Below are 20,268 nucleotides of genomic sequence, written 5' to 3'. Positions count from 1 at the left end.
TTGCTAGAGCCGCATAATCCTCCCTGCTCCATGTCACTTGTCATTAGCCGGAGTTTGCCCACTGTATTTCAATTTCCTAAATGATGCAGAATAGATGTTTGCAGAACACATTGTAAATCTATATGCTGGAATAAATACATAAATTGGAAGTAAACAGAAGGTAAAATGTATCTGCAATACTTCTGTATCTGGATGACAGCAGATGGATTCTGAAAGCAGATGGACAGAGTGGCAAACTGTTAGGAACCCAGTAGTTCTTAATTAGTCTTGGGTGGCTCTGGACTTTCTCTTGGCTGGATAATTACATAAAGGCATGCTTAGCATAGCTCGTTGATTATTAGATTCAGTTTGTCCTGTCATTAATTTCCACACTGACTCCGGTTTGATTCCTTTTCTTGAACTTTTTTTTATAAAGAATACATTTTAACCTTAAAGGAGAAGAAAGAGCATTTTGGCATGTTACTGCCAAAAGATTAGGCACATTAGTGCATGTTAGAATGCTTTATATGCCTGTGCCCTGAAGGATTTTTCTGTGAGAAGGAAGTCTGACACAGAAGAACAAGTGTACACAATAGAAGAAAAAAAATCCTGTGTTTCTTTTGATAGAGGACTCAGTTCATTGTTTCTGTGAGTGCTCATGGCTGTATTTACATAGACCTTTCTGATAAAGCTTACTTAGTGTTTACCTTTCCTTCTCCTTTAACGACACAACCTAGAAAATGACTGCTAAATGTGGAGCTCTCAAATTCAGCTGCAAGCATTATCTATTGGCAGGGTCAAGGCTTGGAAAAATGATACAGAAAAGCTTAGGTGGAAATTAAGGGTGTGAAAAGGATTTAAAGCCTTGATTCCAATCCAACTAAGCATCACTACAGGTATGACCTGTTATCCATAATGCTCAGGACCTAGGGTTTCCAGGTTAGAGATCTTTCCATAATTTGGATCACCATACCTTAAGTCTTAAAAAAATTATAATTTAACCATTAAATAAAGCCAATAGGATGTTTTTGCCTCAATTATGTATGTATGTATATCTTTACTTATAAAGTGCTACTTATGTACACAGTGCTGTACAGTAGAATAGATTAATGCAACACGAGCTTATTAAAATAATAATAGATCAATACAAAGTATAACAATAAATACAAATAAATACATGGAACAAAGAGACAAGAGGATGGAGGTCCCTGTCCCATAGAGCTTACTATCTAAATATTGATTTATTATCTCATAGTTGAGATGAATTACAAGGTACTGTTTTATTATTACAGAGAAAAAGAAATATTAAAAAAAAGAAAATTGAATTATTTGATTAAAATTCCGAGTGGATAACAGGTTTCTGGATAACAGATTCCATACCTGTATTTGAAAACTAAGGCACACAAATGTCATGTCAGTAACCTAAACAAACCAGCAAATCTCCCAGGAACAACTGAGAAAAATCAATCCTCAACAGTGTGCAAAGCCTTATATAGTTAACTTAAAAGACTTTAAACTCTTTTTGCTGCAAAAGACTCATATTTTAGCCCATATTTACACTATACGTTTCCAGTTTATTTTAAAGAAAGAATGTATGTGGCTCAAAAGACAGAATTTTAAAGGGGACCTGTCACCCTAAAAAATAATTCAAAATCCTATTTTACTTTGCTAGTCAGGCAAAATAAACTTTACTTACACTAAATTAATTGTTTAAATATTGTTTCTTTTCTTCTTTTGGAATCCACAATCACGGCAAGCAGGTGGCAGCCATTTTGTGGAAAATCATGATTATGTTCCAGAAGAAGGACCTGACACATGTTCCCATTCACAGGCTACAAAATTATAGACAGTGGGAAGGGAGTAGGGAATGTGAGGAAAGAAATGTCATCTGGGAAATGCAGAAATAAAAGTGATTGCTGTGAGACATAGAGGCGGGGCAGGCAATATATGATTGACAGCTGAGGTTTTCAAATGTGTTATAACAGGAATGGATGTTTTAATAAATAAAATAATTTGACTTTAATGTTTCATTTGAAAAGAACTTTAATTGTACAGCTTTTTATGTCTAGGTTAAAGGCTAACTTTAAGCCTAGGCAAGCTTTAAGGAGATGAAGAAACCAGCGGTCTGAGATAAAGCATTCAGCCATACTGTGGTTGCAACTATCTTTCAGGATATGTCATTTTATAGAGTTCAGTCATGCTTGTGATTTCATTTTTCCCAGAAAAAAAACAATAAACGGCAAGGTCAAAAACGTTCAAGCTTGAATAGCAACAACTCAAATGTCATCAGCCACACTTGCTTCAGTTATATCTGTTGCAGACGACTAATTAACAGCAGAATTGCTTGCAAGTTCTAACTCTTTTCATGACTCCTACAATGAAATATATCATGTCATCAAAATATCACAGTGGCAGGAGTGTCACAGAAATGCCTTGGAATGAATATTTGAGATTTTTTTTCACTCTGAAAGATTTTTCTTTATCTTACTGGCTCTGTGCTTCTCTCCTTTAATGGAAGAATAATTAGTAAGATACCTAGAACTGGTGCATAAAACACAAGTGCCAGAAAACATTGTAAATTGACTAACTGGGACCACAATTAAAATGGTAGAATATATGAATTACAACAGTAGCAGATGCAATGACAAAGCAGCAAAGGACCCATCAGAAACCCTAAGATAATATTACCATTCTCCAAATGATTAATCTTAATGTCTTTGCTAATCTTACTTCTAGATTCTTATCTTTAGAAACTCTCTCGTCTCTCTCTCTCTCTGCTTGTTCTTATACAGAAATTAGGAATGGCCATAGAATAGGCAAAGAAAGTTAAATGTTTTGTAAAGCAGGAGGGTTCACAGACACCTGGACCCACTGTGAGTTTTCCTGGTACCTCGGTAGGACAGTCTGACACTGGCTACAAGAGCAACTGATGAGGAAATGATGATGCCAAAGCACCATTTTGCCACAGACAAAACCATAGACACAATCTATGAATTCACAATTCCAGAAAAATGAAAACAAAAGATGTTATTAAACATTTTCAGTCCTTTAGACTGGACAAATAGTCTATATATTGTAACACAACAAAGCTCTGTGTATTTTTCATTTGATTTTACTCATTATGAGATTTCTTTTGGTATTGTCACAGCTACAATTCAGCCTCATTAATGGAGTATGGGCATACAGTAGGGGGTTTGCACAAGGCTTTTGCTGTTGACCCTCTTATCTATCAACAGAGAGAAGATGCTGTCTTACTGTATATGGCTTTTTCAACTATGCTAAAACCATTGCTGAGTATAAAAACAAGCAGTAACCCCCAACTATTTTTTTTAAATACAAATATTGAGAGAAAAATAGTTTGCAACAGTATGCTCCTCTCCTACTGTACCGTTTCATAAAGAGAAAACTAATGGAAAATAGACCTGGAAATTTTCAGTCTTATTAACACAGTGCTAAACAACTCACTTGTGCTGTCACATCCTACAGCCTCCCCTGTACATCACAGTTTATAAATAACCCGGGGCAACAGCATCACCTTGCACCTTCGTTATTATATAAATTAATTAACACCCTGCTGCTACAGTCTTTGTAATAAACACTAAAAGGGCATATTTGACTAGGTATTTAAATGGCATTTCTACCTAAGACTTCATATTACCTGTCTCAAAATTTATTATCTGTTATTTCTTATTGCTTACACTTAATGCTACATTTGCATACATAAATTCACCTTTAGTAACATCGTAATTCACTCTCTGACCAATGCCCATTTTATTAACTATGGTTTTCAATGCTTGATACAAGTGAAAGAGAAAATAAATCATGCACAATGGTAGTAAAAAAAATAGCAGGTGTGATTTACCAAAGAACATTTTATTGCCATAACCCAAATGACCTTAAGTAGAAGAAAATAAATCTATTTGCTTCAGAAATATCCCAAAATATGATGGCCTTGCATTATATTTGAAGCAGTATATCAGAGTTATGGGCTGATGAATCCATCATTTTGATCCCTTGCAAGGGAGCATTGACACATCTCTAAGATTTAATAACACCATGCTTTAAAAGAATCGCCATGAAACAGTACCATGCAGCAGCTCCTTATTTAACCTGAAGCTGCAATACTTATAATTGAACATGGAGTATTAATATGGTTTGTTTGCACTCAGCCAAATGTAATAACTTACTTTTAAAACTGCACTGAGAATAAAATCTAAGATTTAAACCATGGGCTACCTATAGATTTAAGACTTTCTTACAGTGCCGGGTAAGCTAAAAAACGTTATCATTCAGCACAAACCTAGAGCGAATCAGTATGTTTAAAAGCCTAGGATAGGGCTGCCCTGCTCCACAGTACTTCATATTTTAGCTGCTTCAAACCTCAAAGATTAATAAAAAGCTCTGTATATTGAATAGCTAGCAAAACATAAGACTGCATTATTGATTTGCGTGCCTCCTGTCATTTACTAGACATGATAGAACTCAATGATATCAAGTGCAAAACCAAGTAATGTCAACACTGTGGCTCAGAAAATTGGAATACAGAGTTGCAGTCATACTGGTTAGTTTTCCAGATAATCAGCATTACGTTGGGCTAAAACACTGACCACTCTTTAGCATGATAAATGCCAATGCCAGTGTCACTCCAATTAACCCTTGCAACAGGTCAACAAATAAGACCAACTAAGTTTGTTAGAGAACTTTGGGAAGTAAGAAGTCGTGCTTGGATTAAAGCTCTGACAGTTGCAGCCCCTGTCTAGACATAAAGGGACAAACAACACTTTTGGGCACAATTAGCACACTGAGGACAACGTTACTTTCCAGCGCACTCAAGTGAGACTGGAAAATCAATCTACAGCAGGTTAGAAGGTGAATAGGCTCAATTACAAAGTGAGATATCATTCCAGTTTTTTCAGTTGCTGCAAGCCTCAATGTTTATATATTTAAGGCAAGTGCTAAACAGTATCATTTTGGGTCCGGATTTGGTCCGGGGGCCCCAAGTGGCACAAAACTTCACAGTACTATCAAAGTAAGTAATCTGCTGATCAGAAAACATATGCATCATTTCCAATAAAAGTGAATATTATCTTCTTCAATGTATATCACCAGGAATAGAAACAATTTGCTACATAGTTCACAAAACAAATTAATAAGGAGAGTCTGCTTCTGTTGGCTGTTCAGAGTGCATTAAATCCTATTTCCAAAATATTATATTTAGTTAACACATGCCTGCCACTGCAATGTTCTCTAATGGCATTGTTACATATTTTATTATTTGTCTACTTTGCCCTTGATTTCTATTCAGTCCATGTTTCCAGTGTAGGAATAAAAAGGTAGATGGGGGGGGGGGGGGGGTTTAAAAAAAGGATTAATAAGATGGAAAAGTTTGGCAATCCCTGCATTCAGTATCAATTTCACAGACTGTCTCTTTAGCAAATGAAAATAAAGTTTAGGGTTGCTTTAATGGAACAATCTAACACATCTGCACATACTTGGTGCCACATCTGCACATACTTGGTACCACTATAAATGAATAGGAACACAATTAGCAGAATTGAAAGTGGTTTAATCATATCCCCTTTGTCGAATGGATGCAAATTAGCCCATTTATCAGAACGTGGATACAATCTGAAAAGCAGCTCTTTCCCATGCAGCTGTAAGCCTCTGCACAGAATAGGACAGATATACCTTTATGCATTTTAAGCACAACACACACCATAGGTACATGTATTCATTTACGTGCATGACAATCAGAATGGCACATAGCAGGTGTAAGGAATAAATCTGCACAGGTACAGGTATGGGATCCATTATCCAGAAACCCATTATCCAGAAAGTTACAAATTATGGGTAGGCCATCTCCTATTAAGTCCATTATAAGTAAAAAAAAAAAAATGTTTTTTTTTCCTTTCTCTCTGTAATAATAAAACAGTAACTTGTACTTAATCCCAACTAAAATATAGTTAATCCTTATTGGAGCCAAAACAATCCTAATTTAAATTCTGTAAAGACCCTTATCTGTAAAACCCCAGGTCCTGAGCATTATAGATAAAGGATCCTATACCTGTACCATTTTTACAGCCTTACACATCATCTATGACCAACAAAGCAGATATACCCATGTCTCACTACATCTTATTTGCAGAAAAGGTTAAAGCAGTTACTAAAGAGAAGGGTGATCAAAGCCTGATTTTATAGCACCTAGCGGTCTGCCCAGGGACTAAGCCACATTCTGACACCTGAGGTCACTTTCAGAATCATTAGATGCTCTCCATAATGAAACACATGGTATTCCTGTCATGCAGGTCTTGTCTCTCTCAGCACTGGGGACAGTTCTAAAATACATCAATGAAAACTGAAAAAATGATACGAATCACAAAGGCGATTCAAACACTGTCTGAGTTGAATGTTCAGAGACATTTTCAACACCACCAAACGTATTTTTTAAGAGCTATTTTATGATCCCCCCTCCATATATTCTTTATGGATGTAAGTAATTCAGTGCACTGTACTTTATATAAGCATGGATTATAGTGCTATGACACACATTTGAATGTACTCACCATCTGTAAAGTGCAGATGAAGATCAAAGTGCAGCGCCCCGTACAACATCCCATGTTGCAAGTATGACCACAGAGTAGCTAGCAGAGCCAATACAGACAAGGAACACAAGTGCTGCTGGACAGCTCCTAATGCACGGCTGCACTTTCTAAGAGCCCTTGCTCAGATTCAGCACTTGCACAGGCGGCAGCCAAGGAAGAAGAAAGGTTCCAGGGTTGCTGTCCAGTGCTTTCAGCACCTACCTAGCAAAGTATCCAGCCCATCAACACATCCCAATGTGCAGTGATTCCAAACAGCTTCCACGATCGCAAACACAGACCAAATGCAAAGAAAAGATAACTGGAATTCAGACCACCCTTCCTTTCTCGTTTGACTTTTGACTGCTGTCTAAGCCGGATGAAGGCTGTTTACTGCCATCTACTGGATGTAATCATGGCAAGATCACTGAGTTTCCCTGTAAGTTTCCCAGTTTTCATGGAGCTGTAATACCTGGTATCTTGAAATTCTATCTTGCAGTACTATAAAGAAACTTATACCATAAGCTCGCTTTACGTTTATTTAAAATCATTTAAACATTAAATAAACCCAATAGGATTGTTTTCCATCCAATAAGGATTGATTATATCTTAGTTTGGATCAAGTACAAGGTATTGTTTTATTATTACAGAGAAAAAGGAAATAATTTCTAAAAATTAGAATCATTTGTTTAAATCTAATTTGAGTCTATGGGAGATGGCCTTTCTGTAATTTGGAACTTTCTGGATAACGGATCCTATACCTGTATAACACAATAAAAAAGACCAACCATGCTAAAGCCATACAGGCCATGTAAAGGAATATTATTTTGGATGGGAGGCATAAAGAACGCCATATTTTACTAGGAAAAAAAATTATAAAAAAAATATAAACTATGGGGGGGCATTTACTAAAGGTTGTGAGTTTTATTCTTGATTCATAATTAGGCATGCACCAAACCCACTTTTTTGGGTTCGGCCGAACCCCCGAACCCACCCAGAACTGAATCTGAATCCTAATTAGCATATGCTGATTAGGATCGGAAGGGGTTAAAAATCTTTTTTCACTGTGCATTTAACCCTTTTCCTCTGAATTACAGAAAGGGCATCTCCTATAGACACCATTTTAATCAAACCATTCATGTTTTAAAATGATTTCCTTTTTCTCTGTAATAATAAATCAGTACATTGTACTTGATCCCACTAAACTACAATTAATCCTTATTGGTGGCAAAACAATCCTATTAGGTTTAATTAATGTTTAAATCATTTTTAGTGGACTTTAGGTACAGAGATACAAATAACAGAAAGACCGCTTATCCAGAAAACCCCAGGTCCCATGTTGAACCTTTATTACAGATTTCTAATATATATTTGTTATGTTAGATATTGAATAATACAGTTCCCAGAATTCAATTACCATGTGTTAGTACATAATTTCCTGTGTGTGATGTAAGTGATTACTGATTGGCTCTAAGTTGCATCCTGAACTAGTGTCCTGTTGAGTGTTTCCCTGTTCCTGTGTATATTATCCTTCTCTCTCTGAAGCTGCATGTTCCTGCATTAAACAGTTATTATATGCATCTCTTTGAATAAAATTTATTAGGAATGAAGGATTCTGTGTGTTGTACTGTGTAGTCGCCACATCCCGAACATTCTGGATACCACGTCCAATATTGTACTCTTAGGGGTCTATTTATCAAGCTGTGCAAAATGTATTAAATGGTTTATGCCAGAAATCCACTGAAAAAGTGGTCTAAATTAAATGGTGTATTTATAAAGCTGCTTCTTTTGTATATTTTTATTTATATACTGCTAGTTATGTACACAGTACTTACGCCTTGCATGTGCTTTACACAATCCCTAAAACAGATCAATAAAAAAAAATAGTCACAATATTAATAAAGGTGTGTTGCCCGTTCACCATAATTTACCCCTTTAGGTGAACTGGTGAAATTCAGACTGCAAGAAAATCAGAGCAAAGCAGTAATGGCAGTACCTGTTTTTTATTTAGCATTTTCAAAGCCGCCTCTGGGTTTTATTTTTGAATTTAAAATGAAAATATACCATCCTTTTTGACAATGGGTGCTGGTTTTAGAGATCACTTCCCTATTAGAGCATGACCTGTGAGACCAATGCCTTGAAACACTCTTACAGGCAAATAGGGATGTGCCAGTCTATTAAACATATCTCTCAAAGATGGAGTGCCCTGCAAGTGTGCAATACACCTTGGGGCTGATTTACTAAGACACGATTTCGAATCCGAATTGGAAAAATTCCGATTGGAAACGAACATTTTGTGACTTTTTCGTATTTTTTGAGATTTTTTCGGCGTCTTTACGATTTTTGTGTAAAAACGCGATTTTTTCGGCGTCTTTACGTTTTTTGCGTAAAAACGTGAGTTTTTCGTAGCCATTACGAAAGTTGCGCAAAGTCGCGATTTTTTCGTAGCGTTAACACTTGCGCGCAAAGTCGCGCAAGTTTTAACCCTACGAAAAAATCGCGACACCGAAAAACACGCGTTTTTACGCCAAAATCGTAAAGACGCCGAAAAAATCGCAAAATTACCGATCATTATGAAAAAAACGCAATCGGACACATTCGGCCTGTTCGTGGGTTAGTAAATGTGCCCCCTTGTGTGTACAAAGTATAGTGCAGCAGATTGAATAGTTCTGAAGAAAGTGCTTATTAGCCCCAAGGATTAAGCCCCAAGCCACAGATTAACAGTTAAGGTGGCCACACACGTGGCGATTTTCGATCTTTCGTGCGACCAACGGTTCGCACCATCCACAGACGTTCAGGGCTGAATTGTCAGATATGGAGGTAAAACAATAGGATTTCTACCTTCTTCTGCCAATTCAGCCCTGAAGGTAGATTTGCTCAGACTATGAGTAAGTGCGTACGCGCACGAAACGCGTCAGGCGTTTAGCTGTTTTAATGAATCAATGAAAGACTTGCTTTTAAAGACCCTTGGAGTCCGGAGTGCTTGGTGTTCATTTTCGCTGAGATTTGCTCAGACGCCTTCAAAACGTGTGCACTTCACAGAATGTAATACCTGTACTAATAAAACATGGGGACAGGGAATGTGCACTGAACAGTGTCCTTTTTTGTATGTCTAAAGCAAATTTGGCCAGGTCGGTGGCACTTTCACTATGTTTTACTAATAGTTTAATTAGCCATGGAACTCTCCCACAGCCTCCATTCCTGATTTTTGTAACATACAATAAAATAATATTAGGATCACTGTTCTATTACTTTCACATTTTAATGAGTTCTGGGTTGTTGGGTTGCTAGATCCAATATAGAATTGTTTTTGGCAGAATCCTCAGTGGCTTGTTCCATAGTACTATCATGCAACAAAACTTGCTTCCATAAAGTGTGATAGCAGTGCCACTATTCCAGTCCTTGCCTTTAGAACTGGTTTTCTGAAGTCAATCTTGATGGCTGCTCCTTCCCTCTAATTTTGTTTTTGGTACAAATGCATTACACCAGTGCTGTCCAACTTCTACGGTGCCGAGGGCCAGAATTTCTCTAGCATACATGGTGGAGGGCCACTAATGGAAGCCAGTTTTGACCACTCCCCTTTTTGAAACCACACCCACTTCAAACCACACCTATTTTATCACAATGGTGGTAGCACAGCAAAATCCCAAATGCTTGGTCCTTACTGTGGGGATATCAACCATCATTCATATGTGAATTATGTCATATTAAGATATACCCTTAAATTCCATATGCCTCCTCCTCCCCTGTGGATAGCACAGCAACCCCCAGTACATAATTACACACCTTTGGGACCATTTAATGGCTATTTCCAACTGCTAACAAACTCCCACAACAAACCCCTGCCAGATTCACCTCCCACAAGCAGCATAGGGCAAGCAGAGTATGGCACACACAGGCAGCACTCTGCCTGTCCTATGCTGTCTGTGTTTTCCATACTCTGCCTGTCCTACCCTGCCTGTGTGTGCCATACTCTGCCTTCCCTACCCTGCCTGTGTGTGCCATACTCTGCCTTCCCTAGGCTGCCTCTGTGTGCCATACTCTGCCTGCCCTACCCTGCCTGTGTGTGCCATACTCTGCCTGTCCTATCCTGCCTGTGTGTGCCATACTCTGCCTTCCCTAGGCTGCCTCTGTGTGCCATACTCTGCCTGCCCTACACTGCCTGTGTGTGCCATACTCTGCCTGTCCTACCCTGCCTGTGTGTGCCATACTCTGCCTTCCCTAGGCTGCCTCTGTGTGCCATACTCTGCCTGCCCTACCCTGCCTGTGTGTGCCATACTCTGCCTGCCCTACCCTTCCTGTGTGTGCCATACCCTCCCTGACCTATGCTGCCTGTGTGTGCCATACTCTGCCTGCCCTACCCTTCCTGTGTGTGCCATACCCTCCCTGACCTATGCTGCCTGTGTGTGCCATACTCTACCTGCCCTATGCTGGCTGTATGTGCCATACTCTGCCTACAGTACTTATGAGGTGTGAAGAAGTGAACAATGGGAGTGATTACAGTCTGAGCCTGAGGTGTGAACACTGCAGGGGGAGAACAATGCAGGTATTAAAAGGTGGGAAAAACACAGGGGATTACATTTTTAAACAATACAGGGGGATTACAGCCTGAATCTGAGGTGAGAACCATGCAGGGGGCTAGTTAATCTCAGTACTGATACCATTTAATGCTTACTCAAAGGTAAGCCATCAAAGCAGCCAGACAGGTGGGGGGCCACACAGAGGGAGGTCGCAGGCCGCATGCGGCCCGCGGGCCGCCAGTTGGACAGCACTGCATTACATGATCACAGTCTCTTTCTCGGCTCCTCAATTATCTGTCCACTTGTTTTATCACAGTGCCAAACCCTTCCCATAGAACTTTACCACTTGTCTGATATGCAGACAGTTTTGGGGAAAAAGCCAATATGAAGAAACTTAAAGTGTTTGAGTGGCAAGAAATATGAGTGGGAACATTAAAGGAAAACTATACCTTTAGAATGAATAATTAACCAACAAATAACTGAAATCATTATAAGTGATCTTTTTTCTTAAAGGAGAAATAAAGGTAAAAACTCAGTAAGCTTTATCAGAAAGGGCTATGTAAATACAGTCATAAGCACTCACAGAACCGCTGCACTGAGTTCTCTGAAAAAAGATTTCTGTGTCTGTTTTCCTCTGCCAGAGACATGCAGCTCTCTCCTCTCTCCTGCTCCCCCCTCCCTCAAGAATGCTAAGAACTCACTCCCCCCCCCTTAGGAATGTGGATCTGAGCCAATTAGCAGGAAGCTGACTCATAGTTTTACTAACTGAGCATGTTCACTTGGTCTGGGTGTCTGTGATGAGTGAGGCATTATGGGAACTTTCTTTACACAGCTCAGCATTTTTTCTTCCTATTGAGACAACTGAAGGTATGCCTGCAGCTTGAGATTAACTCTTTACTAGCCTTTACTTCTCCTTTCCAGTAGTAATTAGGTAGGTGTTCCATGACTTTTCATGCCTAAATCCACATGAATACTGTTGATAAAAGTTTTCATTTATATTCTATATTATTTATTTATTAGTTTATTTATTAACCATGTTATAGGAAAACTATACACAATATATATATATATATACTGTATATACATATGCTCAGGAATAAATGCCGCACTCCCAGGACTTATTAGAAAAATAAATGTTCATTTATTATTCAAAAATTACCTTACCCAGAAAACCCCAGGTCCCAAGCATTCTGGATAATAGGTTCCATACCTGTATCACATACTACTAGAAATATACAGTATGTGTATGAAAATTACATGTTTTGAAGAAGCAGTGCTTTACATATGGGCTTTCATATGATATACAGGCATGGGATCCATTATCTGGAAAGCTCAGAATTGCGGGGAGGCCATCTCCTATAGACTCCATTTTAATCAAATAATTGCAATTTTTAAAAATGATTTCCTTTTGTTCTTATCAGTGTCAAAACAATCCTATTGGGTTTATTTCATGTTTAAATTATTATTTTTTTTAGCAACCTTAGAAAAGCCCAGAACCTGTGGTCCCATAACTGTATTTTAAGGGCGTGATTCTCTTGATGGCCTGGATTCAAAACCACAAGCATTTTTGAGAGAGAGGAAAAAAAAAATATATATATATATTTATATACTGTATAATCACACACATATGCTGTATTAAAGAGGCACAGGTGCAGCACCTAGAAAATAAGTTATTTAATTAAAATAACCATATGGCTGGTGATTTTAATGAATAAATTATTTTCTGGGTACTGCATCTTTTGCTTGTTTTTGTATATAAAAAGTTATTATGACAAATAATCCTTAACAAAATCAACAAAATCTTAAATAAACAGCATTTATTGCTTTACGTTTGAACCTCCAATGTTGTTTCCCAGTGTGTTGTTATTTTTCAGTAACTTTTTTCTTATAATACTTTGAACAACAGCCCTTTAAAGGCTTACATTAGTCAGTGGAATATCTTTTGTACATGTTTTCTATACAAGAAAAAACTTCAGACTTCTGGTCAAGCACAAACATTACATTGCATTTATCATTATCATTACATGCATTACAATTTATTGAAGTTACAGCATGTATAAAATTGTTTACAATTTACATAAGATATAGAAAATATAATTTTAGGTACTTTATTTTACAGGCTAATCTGTTACAGAAACTAAATAGATATAAATGTAAATCATGCAGCCGTAAAGAGTAAATGCCATATTTTTATGAAGTCTGTCGCATGGATTTATTCCTTTTCAATATAAGCAGTGTTACAACAGAGTATAGCCTGCAGCATTATGTCCCTCCTCACTATATTTTTTAACACTTTTGAACAGAACATAGAAATGATTTTAACTCTGGATTATCAAGCTAATAAAAAATAAAATATATGGGAAACATATTTTTTCTAATCAATAACTACATTGTTTATTATTACAGCCTGCATCACAAGCCTTGGTTAACAAGAAGAGCAAAGGAGTTGGCCACGTATGTATGGAGCCATTACTAACACAGTGCGCTATGACGCCATCCAAATAAAAAATGCAGGCTATAACCATGGAATTCTAGGAAAAACGTATCACTGTGGATCCACATTTTGGTCTTTGAACACTGCACTGCTGTCATAAAAAAGCCCTTTTATCTGTGCATCAGCTAGTGGCAGTCCAGAAACAATCAAAGCATTAGGGCAGATACCAGGCAGGTGAATAAAGGAAAATGAAGTGCATCCTCACTCAGATATGTTAACAGTTTTAGAGCTGAAACAGCATAGATCTTTGCAGCACCAAAATTACAGTCAATCCCAGTGGGCATCTTTATTAACTAGATACATTACATGTAATATATATTATTTGTATTGAGTTTTTCCATAACCCTAGGAAATATATTAAAATGACTTTGTTTTATTGCAACGGACAAAATGACTATATCCAGAAACCTTTGAACCTAACTGAAAAAATCTCTTCTGTTCATCAAAATAATATGAAAGATGGACAATCTCAGTTGTCTCTCTACATTTAATCTGGCTTCCCTGATACACAGGCTACAAATCTCTGGTTAAGTATTGTGAAAAAACACCCCCTTTGAAAAGATAATACAATAGCAATGATGAAAAAAATATGAGGTTAACCACTTTTTTCTGGCCTTGAAACGCAATATGGTATAAATTCAAAGTAACCACTATATTTTCTGTAGTTCTAAAATGTCTTGATAATGCTTTTATCGTTCGTACGAAAATATTGCAATTGCTTTCCGGAAGTCACAAAATTTTTGGCCTGAAAAGTTGGTAAACGCCACGAAAACAGTTCTGACTTTGAAGCCTTGCATGTCAGGCTTTGGAAGCTTTCCATAGGACTTAATGGTACTCAACAGATCAAGCCTGGCGAAAATATTGTCCCGATGAAAGTGTATCCAAAGTATTAACAAATTTGGAAATGTTCGTAGTCTTTCGTGAAAATTTACAGAAAACTTTACCAAAATTTTTGCATACATTCCAAAATGTTCTATAATTTATAAAAAATACGAATCTCAAAATTGGTTAGTAAATGGGCACCTAAGTCTCTACGCCCTCTTTGGGCTGTACGGATGTATACCATACTCTTATTCCCTCGCTTCTCATGCGGACTGTGCAGGTATGTTTTACCCAATGGTTAGGTGCAGTAACTAGTGACCCTGAGATACAGCAACGCTTATCCGCTGATCCCATATTTTCACCCCTCCCTCCTAAGGTAGATCGCTTCTGTGTACTTTCCCTATTCTTCTGTTTAGTTATATTCTTCTATATTTTATTCTTTTTTGTTTCCTTTACACTTTTGTTTTATGTTTTTGTTTTGTTTCATTAAGCTATTTAAACATATGCTAATTGTTACATTTTTGCGCTTCACTGGATGATGTCACTTCTGTTTTCGCACCACTTAGGATATTTCAGGGGAGTCTATTTTTCTCACATTCACTTTGATAAAGGCTGTGGATGCAGCTGAAATGTTAGTACCATATTTGAATAAATTTGTTTTGTTATTTAAGTGCTGTACTATACTGCACCCAGGAATCTTAAACCGATATCGACGTGAGTGCCTGTTTCCTCTGGCATTATATATATATCTATATATATATATATATGTAATGCTATATATCAGACCTATGTGCTTTTTTGAGCACACTATGGGATTTGAATCCCGAAATGGGAAAAATTCAGATTAAATACGATAATTTCTGATGATCGCAAATATCACGAAAATGCTTACGAAAAAAACAGATTAGTCACGATAATATCGTATTGGCGATCCGAAAGTCACAAAATTTTCGTATCCGAACGATCGTAAACAGCGGGAAAACCTTTCTGACTTTGATCCTTCTGTGCATGACTTTGGAAGCCTCCCATAGGACTCAATGGCACTCTGCAGCTCCAACCTGGCCCAAGGAAAGTCTCCCATAGGGCTCAATGGCACTCTGCAGCTCCAACCTGGCCCAAGGAAAGTCTCCCATAGGGCTCAATGGCACTCTGCAGCTCCAACCCGGCCCAAGGAAAGCCTCCCATAGGGCTCAATGGCACTCTGCAGCTCCAACCTGGCCCAAGGAAAGTCTCCCATAGGGCTCAATGGCACTCTGCAGCTCCAACCTGGCCCAAGGAAAGTCTCCCATAGGGCTCAATGGCACTCTGCAGCTCCAACCCGGCCCAAGGAAAGTCTCCCATAGGGCTCAATGGCACTCTGCAGCTCCAACCTGGCCCAAGGAAAGTCTCCCATAGGAATCAATGGCACTCTGCAGCTCCAACCTGGCCAAAGGAAAGTTACGATACTGAAGCTTGAATGAATCCGCAACTTCCGTACTCGTTGCGAAAATACGATTTTGTTGCGTAATTTTTGCTGCACAGTACGAAAAAATTGCGCAAAATAACGGAAAAAATCATGAAAATACGCAAGGTATGAAAACTTAGGAAAAAAACGCTTTTTTTGTATTCGGAGCCGATCGCACTTTAAATAATAAGGCCCCTAAGTCGGAGAGAGTTGCTTTGCAAGGTCCTTTTTTACTGTAAACGCAATAGTGACTGCTGTATGCATGCACAGGGTATTGGATACTTTATCCGGAAACCGTTTTTTTAAAAATCCACAAATTTACTTATGAAGTCTGTTTTAAGCAAATGTTCCTCATTTTTATTTTTTTCCCCTTTATTCTGTAAAAATAATAATTCTGTTCATTTTTGTCTGTTTTTGTTTTGTCATATTTTTTCTAATTTAGAACCTTGCGTATTTTCCACGATATTTTTGTTAATTTCCACAACTTCCACGATATTTTCGTTAATTTCCACAACTTTTTTGTGCTTTGCGCCAATTTGTGCGACAAAATCGTATTTGTCGCAATGACTACTAAAGTTTCGTTATTCATTCAAGCTTCGTTATTGTGACTTTCCTTGGGCCAGGTTGGAGCTGCAGAGTGCCATTGAGTCCTATGGGAGACTTTCCTTGGGCCAGGTTGGAGCTGCAGAGTGCCATTGAGCCCTATGGGAGACTTTCCTTGGGCCGGGTTGGAGCTGCAGAGTGCCATTGAGCCCTATGGGAGACTTTCCTTGGGCCAGGTTGGAGCTGCAGAGTGCCATTGAGCCCTATGGGAGACTTTCCTTGGGCTGGGTTGGAGCTGCAGAGTGCCATTGAGCCCTATGGGAGACTTTCCTTGGGCCAGGTTGAAGCTGCAGAGTGCCATTGAGCCCTATGGGAGACTCTCCTTGGGCCGGGTTGAAGCTGCAGAGTGCCATTGAGCCCTATGGGAAACTTTCCTTGGGCCAGGTTGGAGCTGCAGAGTGCCATTGAGCCCTATGGGAGACTTTCCTTGGGCCAGGTTGGAGCTGCAGAGTGCCATTGAGCCCTATGGGAGGCTTTCCTTGGGCCAGGTTGGAGCTGCAGAGTGCCATTGAGCCCTATGGGAGACTTTCCTTGGGCCAGGTTGGAGCTGCAGAGTGCCATTGAGCCCTATGGGAGACTTTCCTTGGGCCGGGTTGGAGCTGCAGAGTGCCATTGAGTCCTATGGGAGACTTTCCTTGGGCCAGGTTGGAGCTGCAGAGTGCCATTGAGCCCTATGGGAGACTCTCCTTGGGCCGGGTTGGAGCTGCAGAGTGCCATTGAGTCCTATGGGAGGCTTCCGAAATCATACACTGAAGGTTCAAAGTCAGAAAGTTTTTCGCACCGTTTATGATTGTTCGGATACGAAAATTTCGCAACTTTCAGATCCCACCACAATATTTTTGTACGACCACGATACAAATTTTTGCGCAATTAATGCACATCAGAAATTATCGTATTTAATCCGAATTTTGGCCAATCGTACTTCTAAACATTCAAAATTTGGACTTTAATAAATCTGCCCCATGGTGTTGGTGTCCCAGATGAAAGTTTGAAACGGAATAAACCTCAAATTTTATTTTCACTCGATCATCTTGTGTGCAAATTCCTGTGAGTTGTGTCACTACTAGTTTGGCATTGTTATATCAAAGTTATATAAAAGTGGTAGAAATGTCTTTTACATACATTTTGATAAAAGAGTAAATTATAGTACCAGTGAAAAACTGTTAGTATGCCATCTAGTGTTTAAAAATGGCACACACAGCTTCTGAAAAGAGCAATCTCGGAATCAATATGCTTTATACTTTATAAAAAGAGAATTCCAGCATAGAAATTATAAATATTATGAGGTTTTCTCTGGGTACAGTTTCGTTGAGTGTTATTGAATAAACTGGTGGTTAAAATATGTTAGAGGCCATTGTAAAAAAAAAACAAAAAAACAACTAACCTTTATATTTCTAACTCTTAAAAGTAAAGGCAAAGTACTCACCATAGCAACAACCTGTATCATTCACTTGACCAATTAACACCAGGATGTTACCGTTGCAGATCCAAAAACTTTTTATTTTGCATATCATTAGTTCAAAAAAATTATAGGATTTTTTTTTTATTAATAATATGCAAGTTTTTTGATCTACAGCTGTAACCTCCTGATGCTAATGGTCCAAGAAAATTAAAATAACAGTGATATATCTAATGTCTATAATTCAGTTATAAAGATGGACAGGTATGGGATCCATTATTTAAAAACCTATCTTATCTTATCTAGAAAGCTCCAAATTACGGGAGGGTGATCTCCCATAGGCTCAGTTTTAAGCAAATCATTCTAATTTTTAAAAATGATTTCATTTTTTCTCTGTAATAATAAAACTGTACTTCGTACTTGATCCCAACTAACATTAATTAATCCTTGTCCTTACTGGAGGCAAGCAACCCTTTTGGGTTTATTTAATGTTTAAATTATTTTTTTAGTAGACTTAGGGGCCCATTTATCAAAGTATAATTTCGGACTTTTAAAAGTACAAAGTACAAAAAATTCTCTGATGTGCACTAAAAGTATGAAAATTTCGGATTGTGGTTGTACGAAAGTTCCGGAATTTTCGTATCCAAGCGATCGTAAAAGACTTTGAACCTTCAGTGTATGTTTTTGGAAGCCTCCCATAGGACTCAATGGCACTCTGCAGCTTCAACCTGGCCCAAGAAAAGTCACGATCCCGAAGCTTGAATGAATCCGAAACTTTCGTACTCGTTGCGACCAATACGAATACAAATTGTTGCAAAGCATGAAAAAGTTGCGGAAAAGTTCTAAAAGTTTGAAAAAATAAAAAAAAACTCCATTCATAACCATAAAATTGATAAATGGGCCCATAAGGTATGGAAATCTAAATTACAAAAGGTACCCTTATCCGGAAACGTCAAGGTCCCAAGCATTTGGGATAACAGGTCCCATACCTGTATAAGGATTTAAAGACTGTCAGATCATTAATACCATAGCAGGGTATACAGTGTAAAGCCATCATTAGAATTGTAGCATTCTTATCTAATTTACTGCAAAATTTACACACACTACACTTGTAACACATATAAAAACAAACTGTCAACATATTTCCCACTTTTATCTAAAAATAACCTAAAACCAACATCCAGCAAAGCACAATGAATTGCTTTTCTCCTTCTTGGTACATGGCAATATTTTACTTTAACCTACGTTGACCCTCTACTTCCCCTTAATTTTCTCTATCCCCTTCTTCACAGAGAACTACAAATATACATTTTTAAAAAGGAGAGAATTTTTTTGAAAAAAATTACATTATTTGATTAAAATGGGGTCTATGGGAGATGACATTCCATAATTCAGAGCTTTCTGAAAAATGGGTTTCCGGATAACAGATCCCATACCTTTGAGCTTCTTATTTGTAGAATTTGTTTTTTATTTAAGTTAACAGGATGCTCCAAAACAATTGTTAAAATCTTTATAGTTTCAGCATTTTGACCTCTTTAACCTTTAAATCTTTATCTGCCCTTTTCACTATTCTTTTTTTTTTGTTAGAAAGAAAGGCTATGATTGTCTTTTTTTGTTTGATGTTTTAAAATGTCAGAACATTACAGCTATAAATATGTTCTGCAATAAAAACACTTAAAAGGTTACAGGGAATCCTGGGATAGCATTTATGAAATTCCACAGGACAGCCAGTATCCAACTGCTGCAGCAGTTCAAACAGGGCTTATTTACCAGCAATTGGTAAATTTGCGCCTGAGTAGTAACCCATGACCACACGTCAAATGAAGTTGCCTGAACAAAGCTGATCACAGATTGGTCACTATGAGTAACTGCACTGGTTCAAACTTGTCCAGTCTTGTTAAATAAGCCCTACTGCCCTTGGCTAACACCAATCCCACTTGAAAAAGGGGCAGATCTTGTCAGGCAAATTGTCTCACATCCCACTTTTTACAATGATGTGAGCAAATAGTTGGTCAAATGTACTGCAACAAATATTTTCCACTGAGATTTCACATTTATTAACCAGGGTGCAAACACAAGTCCAGTCACTACCATTTACTGTATGTGCAACATAGTTAGTTACCCTTCTGAAGCCTCTCATTTGCCTCAGATGTGGGGCCGTGCGCATCAACGTTTTTGTGGCCATTTATTGTGTCAAATATTGGCAGCACACACAGGGATGACAAGGATTATAATAAATAAAATATTAAGAGATAAAGGGGTTGATTCACTAAAGGTTGATAACGCTTATCGCATGCTTTTTTGCGTTAAAAAGCATGCGATAATTAAGTCTCGATTCATCAAAGTCATTTCGCATGCGTTAAAACGCATATCGCATGCACAAAAAAACGCAATGTGTTATTTACCTCGCGTTGCGCTAATACTCGCAT

The 20,268-nt window shown here is 38.0% G+C and overlaps 1 protein-coding gene across 1 annotated transcript in view; it reads right to left on the bottom strand.

Annotated features, from left to right (window-relative positions):
- The window catches only part of nkain3 (Sodium/potassium transporting ATPase interacting 3), a 256,290-nt gene extending 249,443 nt beyond the window's left edge, over positions 1 to 6,847 (bottom strand). The window contains 1 exon segment of the mRNA NM_001078767.1: positions 6,543 to 6,847. Coding sequence (NP_001072235.1) covers positions 6,543 to 6,596 — 54 coding nt within the window. The 5' untranslated portion in view covers positions 6,597 to 6,847.
- Between the last annotated feature and the right edge of the window lie 13,421 nt (positions 6,848 to 20,268).

Source organism: Xenopus tropicalis, chromosome 6 (genome assembly GCF_000004195.4).
Source record: "Xenopus tropicalis strain Nigerian chromosome 6, UCB_Xtro_10.0, whole genome shotgun sequence".
Taxonomy (NCBI): Eukaryota; Metazoa; Chordata; class Amphibia; order Anura; family Pipidae; genus Xenopus; species Xenopus tropicalis.
This window is presented reverse-complemented; position numbering and strand designations above follow the sequence as displayed.